Raw genomic sequence first — 12,907 nt, 5'->3', positions numbered from 1 at the left:
GTGCCCACTGTAGAAATGTGTGAAGCCCTACAGAGGAATTTTGGAGGGAAACCCTCTTATCTTTTAGACAGCTGTGGTTCTCCTCCAAAATTCCAAAGACTGACATCTCTCCAGACATTATTAAAATACTTTAAAAAGGATGGTAGACCCTCCCTCACATCCTTATCAAATGGACACAAACTCGTTAACCAAAGGGCAGTGAAAGAATCACTCAGAATCCTTGCCTTATTGCTAATAAATTATATCACACTTGTTATTGACTTCTGAAGTATCATATTCAAAAGGGCCCCGCTGTCCACTGTTCACCAAGGTGCGCATGCCAGGTCTACAAGACAGCTCAGGGATTCACCACCCAAGCCAAAGGCTGCAGAAAGTGAATCAAGACTGCGGCCAACCCCCATAATGCCTCAGACTGCCTGTCTACTAAATTCTTAAATTCCCTTACCATCCTGCTCTGAGTCCAAAGCAGACCAAGTAAGTACATACATCAAATCAAAGGATCCTACAGTGGGTGAAGAAGGAATTCCATGGGCCAATCAGGCACTCCCCTAAAAATTATTACTCAGGCCTAGCAAAAAAACTAGAAAGAGTGGGTGCTGCAAAATAGAAGGTTAAGGGCTGGGTGGCAGGCTTAAATAGCAGCCTGATCGTTCTCCTCCTGCCCAGGTAATTCCCAAGGAAGAGACCAATTTCCCTCATCTCCCAAGAAGGCATGTGTGGCAAATTCATCCCTGCTAAAAAGCAGGCGTGGCATTGTGAAATTGCTCATGGCTTTAACCGAATGTTTCCTTTCCATAGGCTCACGCTCCTATATTCTTTTCAGTGACATATTCACATAGCAGCAAACGGCTTCCTTCTTGGTCTGCCTCACTTTCCCCCCTTTGAAATAAAAGTCTGTATCCTCTAGTGGGTTTCTTTTACATTTTACAAATACCCTTGGAAAAGAATATTGCTTAAATGATCCCAGTACACTTTCAAGCTTTGTTAGTTTAAAAATCAGCATTCTGGATTGATCTCGGCTTGCTTTTATATTCAATAATCCTTTAAAAGCCACAACGGTGCACAGACAATTTAAAAAACAAAACAATGTCTGGCCAACTGTCAGGTTCCTTTTCTGTAACTCCTTTCTAGAACTGCTCCAATGTTTTAGTTTATTATCAGAACTATTTTCTATTCATTCACCACCCTTTCTTTCTTTTACCTTTCATTTCATTATTTCTTTATTTATTTTTGCAGAGCTGAACTTGCAGAAATTTGGCAGGTGAAACTTCTCCCCATTGCACAATTGTTAATGACATACAGCTCTGGAATCATGGAAACCCAACAGAATGATGTGGAACCGACTGCATGAGTTACTCTTACACAGTAGGTTTTTCCGCCTCTGCTGATGTCCCCATTGGATGTGGACTGCATTTGCAGGAACCCCTTCCTTTTTGTCTCAGAGGGTTTGTTGTGCTTCATGATAGGGCTGGCAGGTCCTGCTATGGGTGTGGTGGTAGCTGTCCGTGGGGCATATACCCACTGGCTCATTTTCCTTTGGCCTCCTCCTAACATCAGCACCAGCACTTTATAAATACCTGCTTAAAGGGTGACATGTGAGGCCTTGTCATATTAGTTTGATGATCAAGTGCTTCTATTGCCAGTAATTACCAACAGCTGTCAAAAGGTGGATGTCAATCTCCGTTTAATGATATCGGCTTAGCTTTTTAACCCGTCAAAATTAATGTGATATGAAGTATCTCACACAAACGAAGAAGAACAAGGTAATCGGTTTTGTTGGGTGGCAAGATCTGTGTCACAGATAAGGTGTGACCATTTTCTCTTATTGTCATAGACAATCTTACAGATTATACACTCAGAAAACTGTTCTTTTTTTCTTAAAGCGGGGAGATGGAAAATGATGCAGAAGGAATAATATTTTAAAGAACACTACCACAAAGGTTAAAATATCACAAAAGAACCCCACTGAACCCTCCCTCCCAACCTCATTTCATGAACTCAATATACAGACAATTATACTTAAGACAGAACTTTTGCCAACCTTTCAAATTGGGAAAGAGAGGGAGAAACCTTGTTTTTCAGGTGAGTATCACAATTTAATTATGAACAATGAAAATACTAGCTGTTCCAACTTTTGATAATAGGTTGAAGACAATTGCTAATAAGCTGTATGCTGGGTGTGAACAGTAATAGAAACAGATTATCCATCAGGAGTCAGAGTCATTCACCCTGGATGCTAATCTTAAAATAAGGTATTGATGGGTGTAATGGAAGCACCAAAGAGAATGGGAGATTTTCCTTCCTCCATCCCAGTTCCCTTAAGGGGTTGGCTTCATTCATGAAAAGGCTGGTCTTCTAGGAGAGTACTCTTATATAGGACATGTAGTTGTATAAAGAACAGATGGAAGCACTTTAAGGCATCAGTAGTTCCACCTGAGGAGACCAGCATGTCTTTTCCATGCAGATATGGAATCCAAAGCAATTCTTTGCCTAAATATGAACTTATTTAACAGGGAAATCGGAGAGATGGAATAGATCCAACAGGTAATGCAGTCCCTTTGCCAGCTTACCGTATTTTTCGCCCCATAGGACGCACCGCCCCATAGGACGCACCGCCCCATAGGACGCACCGCCCCATAGGACGCACCGCCCCATAGGACGCACCTAGTTTTTTCTGGGGGGGGGGAATAAAGAAAAAAATATTTCCCCCCAGGCACGGGGCTGGCGTGCAGAAAGCCCGCACTTCCCCCGACCCCAGCCCCCAGCACAGCCTGCTATCCGCAAGCCTAGGGAGCCGTGCTGGTCTCACCAGGCTTGTGAAGAGCTGCGCGAAGCCCGGGCGCACTCTTCACCACGCCCCAGGCTTCGGAATGCAGGCAACTCTGCGCAACCTTTGGGAGCCCGGCGCGGCTTTGCACCAGGCTCCCTAGGGTTGCGCAGAACTTCCTGAAGCCTGGAGAGCAAGAGGGGTCGGTGCGCACCGACCCCTCTCGCTCTCCAGGCTTCAGCGAAAGCCTGCATTCGCCCCATAGGACGCACACACATTTCCCCTTCATTTTTGGAGGGGAAAAAGTGCGTCCTATAGGGCGAAAAATAAGGTACCTTGCTGGATATGGAGTGATAGGTTGTCAGGTCAATGTCTCAATTACCCAAACTATGCTCTGGTTTTCGCCACAAATGCTGCCACCCCCAAAACCTTTATATTGACTTTTGATGGGCAATAAAAGGGCAGGATGATTCTCCCCCAGAAGCTGCTTCTGACCCCTAACATTACAACCACTGGCTATAACACTGGACATCCCCCAAAATACAACTGACAAAAGAGTTATGCACAGCCTCATATGATTTCCTTCAGTGCTAGAACTCTGGCTCATATTTATTATTGTTGTTGTTGTTGGTGGTGTTAATTGCACTCAACAGAGCACCTGTTTTATTTAATGGAGAAGGACTTATAAATGATAGCTTTTACCAGTTTTGTTCCGAAAATATTGCTTATTCTTCACAATATCAGAAACATTATTGCTCACAGGATTGTAAAACACAAACCACCCTAGCATCTAATGAGATCTGTCTCTTGCAAAATCTCCAGCGTCTATCACGTTGAAAATTACTTTCTCCATACTAATCAAATTGTCCCTAATCTTAATTCTTACAATAGACTCACGAGTGATTAATGTAAACACAACCAATAAACATCTAAATTAGTTATGGACACCTAAATCATTTTCTTTGGCCCTCTTAATAATTCATTTCCAGAGACAACCTGGGAATGTACGTTTCATTAGCATTGTTTGCTCTTGGTCTTACTGCATGCTGATCAATTCTGTAATTTAAGGAAAGCAAATATGTAGATTTCTTCCCCTCAGGTGAAACTTCCAAATAGTTTCTAGGAAAAACATAAGAGGCATGGAACTTCTCAGGGAGATATCTATTCTGGGAGGGTTTTACACTCCCTCTGAAGGAATGAGCTATAAGGCTAAATCATGTGTGGGGTGGCCTAGCCATCACTCAGCAGATTGTTTTATTCCCGGGTCCTTTGGGTTCAAGGTAACATCCCTACATTGTATCTAGTCTGCATCGTGAGGTCTCTGCACCATATCCAGTCTGTTGTTTTGGGCCTATCCTATCTGTTTTCATGAAACAATATGGATGTTATTTTGCTTTTGGTATGTGAGGTACAATTTTGGGTAAACTGGAGTTGAGGAAGCTACTGAGCTTCTTTGGTTTTCAAACTTTAAACTTTCAGGGAAGTTTTTCCACATTGACTCTTCTGCCAGCAAGAAGCAGAGGGCTTTGAAGTTCTTTAAGATGGGTGCCAAGCACATTTGAATGCCCTTGCCAGGCCTCTTCAACCTCACAGCTGTCCTGAAGGAACAAAGAGTGTGCCCTACAACAAATCCCAGTAGGTGATCGCAGTAGTAGTGAGCAAGGTGCCTTTTAGGGAAGCTTGTCTGCTATTACTATTAATTCTACTGAGAAATTCCAAATAAGTTTCAAAGGAATCCCAGGATTCTGAAGAGTACAAATTGAAAATCATTTTCTACTGCTTTATTTTAACATTTATTAAGCATTTAACTTTAAAAGGTTGCATATTTGACATCAGGTTCTTGGCTTAGGCAGTAAAGTCCTGCAGTGTTAATGTCCACTGTTAGCATCTTGGATCTGGCAGAGAGAACACCCTTGGCACGCTTGACATATAAAGCTGCTTAACACCCTATGAAGCAATGGCGGTTGCTGCGGTGTTCCCCACAGTGAAAATCTTGAAGGTGAAGGGTAGATGCACATTCCTAAAAGGTCAGGGAAGCCCAGCAGATGTCCACTCTATGCTTCTGCAAGTGCCCTTCACAATTCACATGAGAAAACACCAGGATAACTGTGGCAAATGAATTTATGTGTGAAGTATCTTCTATGTTTGACATTTACTAGGTTTATTTTAAAAAAAAATCTGTTTGATCCTTATCAGAACTCCATGAAGTAGGTTAGGTTAAGAGAGAGAATTGCCCAAAGCCAGTCAGCTTCCTTTACATCCCTCAGGTTGGGTCTCCTGTCCCAAGCCCAATACTATTCTGGCACCCTGAGCCACTGATTTTTCTGCTTTAACTTTGAACATGTATTCCTTACAAGTACCTCCAGCCATACTGTATCTGTCACAGGTAGTGGTACACACAAGCAACGGTAATAAACAAATCGCATGCTGCAGTTTGTTAACTCCTGGGAGCATGGCATTGAAGGGGAACTATTGATTTTTCATCAAAGGTGTGGGAAGATAAGCTATAAACTAGTTTCTAAGAACATTTGCCTCCCTGCATTAAATTCCCTGATGTGTCCTATGCAAACCCCCCCCCCCAAGGCAATTGCTTCCTTGCAGATGACTTTAAATCAAATCTTGAGACAGGAAATAACTTTCAGTATCTGTGAGAACAGTGGGGGAGAATGATAGGTGATGAAAACTGTATTTTGGGAGTAATGACTAAATGTGGATTTGTGGTAAGTTGTCCTGTGCAATGAATAGCAAAGGATAATCTTATTGATATAATGATCAGCCAGCTAGGCTGCATAGGGCAAAATTACAGGCATAGTTATTCCGAGTTCTCAAGTGTACTTGCCATGGACAAATCCATCCACCTGAGTTTCTAAAATCTGTATATGAAGAAGGGCATTCATAGCAGTTTCAACCATGGGTGTAAGAATTAACATCAGAAAGACGGTAACCACAACTAGTGGTTTCTTTGTGGCAGCACTCATGAGTACAGAGCACAGTCATCTCTTTTCTTGTTGCCCACGGCTGCCATTTTGTTCAGAAACTCATTTTTTAAAAAAACAACACAAAACAAGATATGACTATTGGCACTTCACTTCCTCCACAAAAAGAGCACAGGCAATTTTAAAAGGGCCTCTGTAGTAGGCTGTAGATGTGTTGTACAATTCCGTGTTGTACAAACGCTGCCCCTAGTATACTGCATAGTATAATATTTAAGCTACTGGAAGCCTTTTAGGGAAGTGAAAACTGTTGTAAATCAACATCTCTACAAGGCAGGGCATTACCAGGATATTGATCACTTAATGCAATACAAACCATGTCATCTATTCCCCCCACTCCACCCCATATGTGGTATTAACAATTGAAGGATAAATGATAGTTAGCAATCATTATTCTCATATTTGAAGTTCCTAACTTTTGTGAGTAAATGGAACTAGCTTCTTTGAAATGCATCCCAAGCAGCAGGAGTATTCATTACTATTAAACATTATTATTTTTTCAATCTAGGCAATCTGGAGTGTTTTCCTGACAATCTGGCATAAATAGACTTAATTACATGTGCCACCAGGACAACATTTTTGTAAGAAAGTTGCGCGATGAAACTGTTAAGGTCTTGGCTGATAAAGGAAATTATTGTGCTGGTTATGAAAACTTCTCATTAAATGAACAGGAAAAAATAATTAATTTTAGTGTCAATCAAAACATTGCATAAAGGAAACAGAAAAATAGAGCAAGGATGTTTTAGTCTCCTGTTTTTAATTTATGTGGACATTCAGGATGAGCTACTCCTTTCTTGTCATATGCTATCAGTTTCTGTTTTGAAACCTTATGGGGTCTTGTTGATATCAGATTCTGTGCTGCAATCCGGGTTCTTATTTTGATATCATTTTCTGGATCACTGTTAGCTTTTAGAAGAACAATAGCTTAATTGAAATACAATATGTGGATTTCTACACACACCCAAGTGCCTGAAAATTCTCCAAGCCTGTAAGTCATTTTGACTGTGCCAAAAGCAGGCAGGGTTTCCTTGAAGTTAAAAGGTACAATTAATCTCCTGTTGCACTTCCAATTAACTAAATTGCTAACCTTATTGTGAAAAGTAGAAATGCAATTGAGTTGCTGCTTGAGGCATGCTAAAAGGGTGGGGAATGAAGTAATTTAATTAACTGACTTCAAGTACATTAAGAAGTATAGTGCCTTTCCCTCCCTCCCTTTCCCCCTCAGTACCTTTAAATAGATCATTGAATAATGCAGATTTTTTTTTTTTTTACCACAAGAGAGATAATGCACTGTGTTCAATTTTCAAATTGTCTAACGAAACCTTGGTCCTACCAGAACATAATGATTTGGAAGAGTTAATGCCAAGAAAACTACCCCTTTCTGACTGGCAAATATCCCAAATGTGCCATAAATGCTCACAGACGTCATTCCAAAATGTTCTGGACTGGAATGCCAAACAGAAGCACTCCACACTGCAACACTTTGTTGAAGACCCCAATTGGTTATATCTGTCGGCGAATACTTACATTAATATCTTCCAGATCTAAAAAGTTCAACACAACCCCATTGCGTTTCCAGATGATTGGAGGCCGCAGAGGTCCATGGATAGCACAGTTCAATACAGTGCTCAGCCCAACAGTTACTGTGGTAACGCTGACCTTCTGCTCTTCAGAAAGTGTGAGTTGGACCACCTCTGTGAAAGTAATGGAACAAAAGTAATTATTATTATTATTATCCATGAAATAAATCTGGCCTTTTCACTGATTGGGGAGGTTTCAGCAATAGCAAAGGTATGAACTGCTAAAAAGGTCAACGTTAGAACAACAACATGAAATGGGATATACCTCAATAAACCTAGATTACAATGTAATCCTTTATTTCATGCTTCCTTGGTTGTCAGACAGCCTTCCAGCTATGTAGGAAAAAAAGACAGTATTGTCCTCCATTCTCATTTGTACCCTGCAGAAATCGAATTCAGATTAAATAGACTGTAGAGCAAACTATAATAATATTTACATCTCCTTCCTCAAACTGACAAGCATGAATAAAAACAGAGTTCTGAAGTTTCTAATATGTACTCCTAAAACCACCTGTGGAATGTCCATGCTAGTACCTTTTCTAGGATCTGAGAGATACGTAATGTACACATGACCTTACACATCTGAAATCACCTTGTGTAGGTACATCATGGGACGCGGGTGGCGCTGGGGGTTAAACCACAGAGCCTAGGACTTGCTGATCAGAAGGTTGGCAGTTCGAATCCCCGCGACGGGGTGAGCTCCCGTTGCTTGGTCCCTGCTCCTGCCAACCTAGCAGTTCGAAAGCACGTCAAAGTGCAAGTAGATAAATAGGTACGGCTCTGGCAGGAAGGTAAACAGCGTTTCCGTGCGCTGCTCTGGTTCGCCAGAAGTGGCTTAGTCATGCTGGCCACATGACCCGGAAGCTGTACGCCGGCTCCCTCGGCCAATAAAGTGAGATGAACGTCGCGACCCCAGAGTCATCCTTGACTGGACCTACTGGTCAGGGGTCCCTTTAGGTTCCGGTACATCATAGTATGGTGTTTTCCCTCCTCCTGTAGGAAAGGGGATACTTTTGCAGGAGAAGCAGCAATATATATTCTGCCCTGGTCGATACCGACTGGTAGTGGATCATCAAGGTTTCAGAGTGGAGTCTTTCCCAGCCACAACTGGAGATGCTGAGAGCTGATCCTGGTTCTTATTGGCATGCAAAGCATGTGCTCTGCTACTCAGCCATGGTCCTTCAGTGAGGCTTAGATTCTGTACAATTGTCTTTGTACAGATTTTGATACCATACAGGAAAACTAATTGCCAACATTCTAACAGAAGGTTTCCTAATGCTGCATGGAATGTAGAAAATTAAACTGGAGAAGTTCCCTCCACCAAGCATGGAGATGCAAAGATAAAAGGAGGTTACATCTTAACCTGAAAATGAGCTGCTATAAAGGCAGAGGAGACCTGCCAGGAAAAGGTGGCAACTTTGTGTGGGATACTAAGTGGAATGTCATCCAAATTCCCTATTACAGTGGTACCTCGGGTTACAGACACTTCAGGTTACATACGCTTCAGGTTACAGACTCCACTAACCCAGAAATATTACCTCAGGTTAAGAACTTTGCTTCAGGATGAGAACAGAAATTGTGCGGCGACAGAGGGAGGCCCCATTAGCTAAAGTGGTACCTCAGGTTAAGAACAGTTTCAGGTTAAGAATGGACCTCCAGAACGAATTAAGTTCTTAACCCGAGGTACCACTGTACTTAGAGGAAACGAATTTGCTCTTCTTTCTTCAGCAGGGGGCAGCGAACCATGTTAAATCGCTTTGTGTGAATTGATTCTTAGCGTTCAAAATTTTTCTCCTTCCCTTAACATTACATTTTGATTAACACCTGCCCAGTGATAATAACACCAATCAGGATCCTGACATCTGTTCATTTGCCTGCTCAAAAAACAATGGCAGCATTGTGATTTGCACAGCCAGCTGTTATAGAATATGACAACAAGCACTTTGTTGGGTGTGCCCAGCTTTGCAGACAGGTAAGACACTTGATGGTGGAATTACTGTCAGTTGCAGAGAGCTGTTATTAAGCATTTCAACTAGTGAGAGAGAGGCGGGGCTGAGCAATCAAAATGCTTTGTCAAAACTGTAACATTTACAGTTTTACCATTCCCTGGTGCATCTTCTTGGCTCAGCATCTGAGGCACTTGCAAAAAAAGGAAGGCCTTGGAGCTGCACCACACATTTAAAAATGCTCCAAACTGAGCTTTCAAGTTAATAGTCCATTGAGATTGTTGCATCGTTGTTGTTTTTCAATGGAGCAGTGGATTCAACACCTCTTCTGGTGCTATGCTGGTCCAATCTATATCTGCCCGACAAACATGACAGTAAATGCATTGATTCTAGGAGGCATGACATCGCTGGAATTCATGTTAACGTTGTGCCTGTAGATTTCAGTTGTTTTGCTGACTGCTGGATACATTTTCCAACAGCCATGAGGAAAGCAGTAAAACAAGGTGCCCCCCTTTTGTTAAAAGAAAAAAGAGAAATAATAAAGCTTGACATCACTGAAATAAAAGCTTGATGGGAACTTCCAGGACCCTTGTTGTGATGAAGTAACAAGAGTAATCAGACCTGGGATTGAGCAGTTTCCCAACAAGGCTCACATTTTTCTAGAGGCAATATTTTTGCCACATGGAAAGATTTAAGTACTTTTTCTCACTTTAACAGCTTTAAGAAAAGCTGTTAAAGTGGCTAAACCAAGCAGGAAACACAGGCTTTAAGTAAGCAGTGGGCTAAAAAATCATTAAATGCGTACACATGCGGCAGGGCTACACATACAGAGTTTTGCAACAACACAATCCTTAGGTTCAGACAGCCTTGGATTTGTAGGGAAGGCAACAGCAAGGCTACTGCCTGGTTCCTCTTTATAAGTGTCAAGGCTGATTTGCCTTTAAGAGAAACTTTGATTAGGAATTGAATCACTGGGCAATCTGATCACATACCCTTTGGTGCCTCACAGTTACTTCTCTTTATTTATGTCCAGATAATTTAAGTAGCCACAATGAAGTACAGATAAGGACATCTGACATATCCTAGAGGTCCTTTAGGGGCAAAGTACCTTGAGCAGCGCTCCAGATGATACAAGAAAAGATAGGCCAAATTATTGACCCTCTCTGTTGCAAATGGTAGTGGCATGTTGTTAGCTTCTCAATGCATTCACATTTTCACATCATGGAAAGGGCTTCTTATTGCTAAGGTTTTATAGGTTGGGTGCATTTAACAGAACACACTCAAATAGAAATTACAGTGAGCTGATGATATCAACAAATTTAGCCAAGTTGAAAAAGCATTCCTGGACACATAAAAGGTTCTCAGACTTCATTAGGGGTGATGGTGTCACCATGTAATTAACCAAAATGGATAAATAAATACATCACCTGAAATTGATTTATTTTTTTTTAAAAAAATACAATTTCTTCAGTGAGAAGTGTCAGGATGTTTTCTTTCAGTTATGATGCCTTACGCTTTAGAGCTATTATTTCTAATGATCACAGGTGACTAAGAGATCATTTTGCTTGGTGAAGGAAAAGTACTCTGCACACACCAAAACCCTCCTCTGTTTTCATTAAGTCTCGTTATGGAGAGGCACTGAAATGCTACCACTTGGGGTTTGTGAAGGGAGGGAGCCCTGATTCAGAGTAAGTTCTGAAATTCAAAAATGTAAATTCCACTTAATAGGAAGATCAGAAGCTGGGAGCCTCAGGCCTGGGGGCTGAATGCAGCCTTCCACGTATTTCTATCCAGGCCTTGGAACTCTCCCCAGCCTGCACCCTGTTTTCCTAGGCCACACCTCTCACCAGCCCTCTCTGCACCCTCTTCAAATGCTTTTGCCTAGACTGAATGTGCCCTTGAAATGTTTGACTGGAAAAAAGAGATCTGTGGTGTGTGTGTGTGTCTATGCAAAAACCTTCAATATTTCTTTAGTCTACTGTACAAAAAGAGAAATGGCATTTGTTGCTCTATCCACTTTTTTCCCTTTCTTTTTTTTTTGCATGTGGGCCCAAAGACATGCAGCCCTAAGACGTTTGCCTGGGGGAATGTGGCCCTTGGGCTGAACAATTGCCCTGTACGAGATGAACAATTGCCCTGTACTAGATGATACTCAAATATCTTGTTTTCCATGGCACCTGAGCATGAGTCACAGGGCAGAGGTTATCAAGTGACGCTTTGTCTGGGTCTTATTACATGACAGAGTACGACCTCAGTTGCCAGGCCACATGCACATTTGGCTCTGCAGAGGGCACTCTGTGAAGAGGTCCATGTCAATATATTTGTTGTGCCTTCTGCAGACATTACTGAGCAAGTAAAACAAGAATTGTGCATGCCCTTGGAGCAAGCCATTCAGAAACAAGGTCACATTTACTGAAAACAAGTACTTTTCATTAATGGACTCTAAAGTGGAGGGCACTGGAGGGCAGATTTTCATTGTGCACTAATAGATATATGACTCTATGCAAAATGTTGCCCTGGAAGCCAGTGTTCCCCATGTAAATTGAGATAAATTCTGTATCATTTGGATTGCTGGTCAAAATTGCCTCTCTGCACCTTCTATCTTTAGTCAACGATATTATGGCTTGATAATTGCAGCTTCTGACATCCCGTTGTGATCATTTCTTCAGTTTGTGCTGTCATATGCATCACTGGTTATATGTGCAACAAAAGTAGGCATTTGGTGCCCAAACATACTTTTTAATGAAAACTGCTATATTTGGAATGTACTGGATAGGAAAAAGAACTAGTAATTAGCATAACACGTAACATTTAGTGGCTTTAATGAGGGTTGCTTTCTTTTGAAGAGGTATAATAAAGTAAGGGTACACTCATTGGATTTTATGTCTTTTAATAAGGTTTCCTTAATCCTGTTTCTCACAATGACTTGGACTCCATGAAACACTTCTAAAATCTATCAGCAGGCTCTTTATGAACACACTTTTGAGCGCTCTGTTCTCGTGAAATTGGGGTTGGAAGGATCTGTCACTACCACTTTTCTCTGTTTCTCATTTTTACAATCTTAAATTCAGTTCTCAACATTTCTGCAGCAATTTGGGATTGTGGTTTTTTTTGGGGGGGGGTTAAGATCTTCATGTGACTTGCACATTTTGAGATTGAAGTCAACTCACTTCAGAGAGACTTTGACTCCACAGTTGTTGCAACTCCAGTCTAAGTGTCCAATTCTACACAGTTGTAGAATTATTATTATTATTAATAATAATAATAAAAGCAATAAAACATTAGACCTAAAAAACATCCCTAAACAGGGCTGCCTTCAGATTACTTCGGATTACTTTCCGTTTATGCAGCCTGAGGACGTGGACAGTGTGTCTACAGCTCGGCACCTGATCACATGCGCTCTTGAACACTGCCCTTCCTCAGAACTAGCAGAAGAGGCTTGAATGGTTGTGTCCAGACCATTGCTAGTTATGCAGCATTTAAGAAATTAAAGGTTGTGTCCAGTGCTGTCGGTCTGCTAGCACAATAGCCCTTTTGCTAGTGGAGGTGCCTTGCACAATGTTGTACAACGGAGGAAACCAATATGCAACAGGTCCACTGGTGGGATCATTGTGCAAGAAC

At 41.6% G+C, this 12,907-nt stretch overlaps 1 protein-coding gene across 3 annotated transcripts in view; it reads right to left on the bottom strand.

Moving 5' to 3' along the window:
• Positions 1–12,907, bottom strand: part of FSTL4 (follistatin like 4) — a 354,194-nt gene that overhangs the window by 39,917 nt on the left and 301,370 nt on the right. For 2 of the 3 annotated variants that reach the window (XM_081185557.1, XM_081185558.1), the window contains exon 7: positions 7,288–7,454. The exons of the other annotated variant lie outside the window; for it this stretch is intronic. In XM_081185557.1, coding sequence (XP_081041683.1) covers positions 7,288–7,454 — 167 coding nt within the window. The remainder of the gene's footprint in view (positions 1–7,287; positions 7,455–12,907) is intronic. 3 annotated transcript variants of the gene reach the window in all.

The sequence above is a fragment of the Podarcis bocagei genome (assembly GCF_964188305.1).
Source record: "Podarcis bocagei genome assembly, chromosome: 2".
NCBI classification, from domain to species: domain Eukaryota; kingdom Metazoa; phylum Chordata; class Lepidosauria; order Squamata; family Lacertidae; genus Podarcis; species Podarcis bocagei.
Note: the sequence above shows the minus strand (reverse complement) of the source record. Positions and strands in the feature narration are given on the sequence as shown.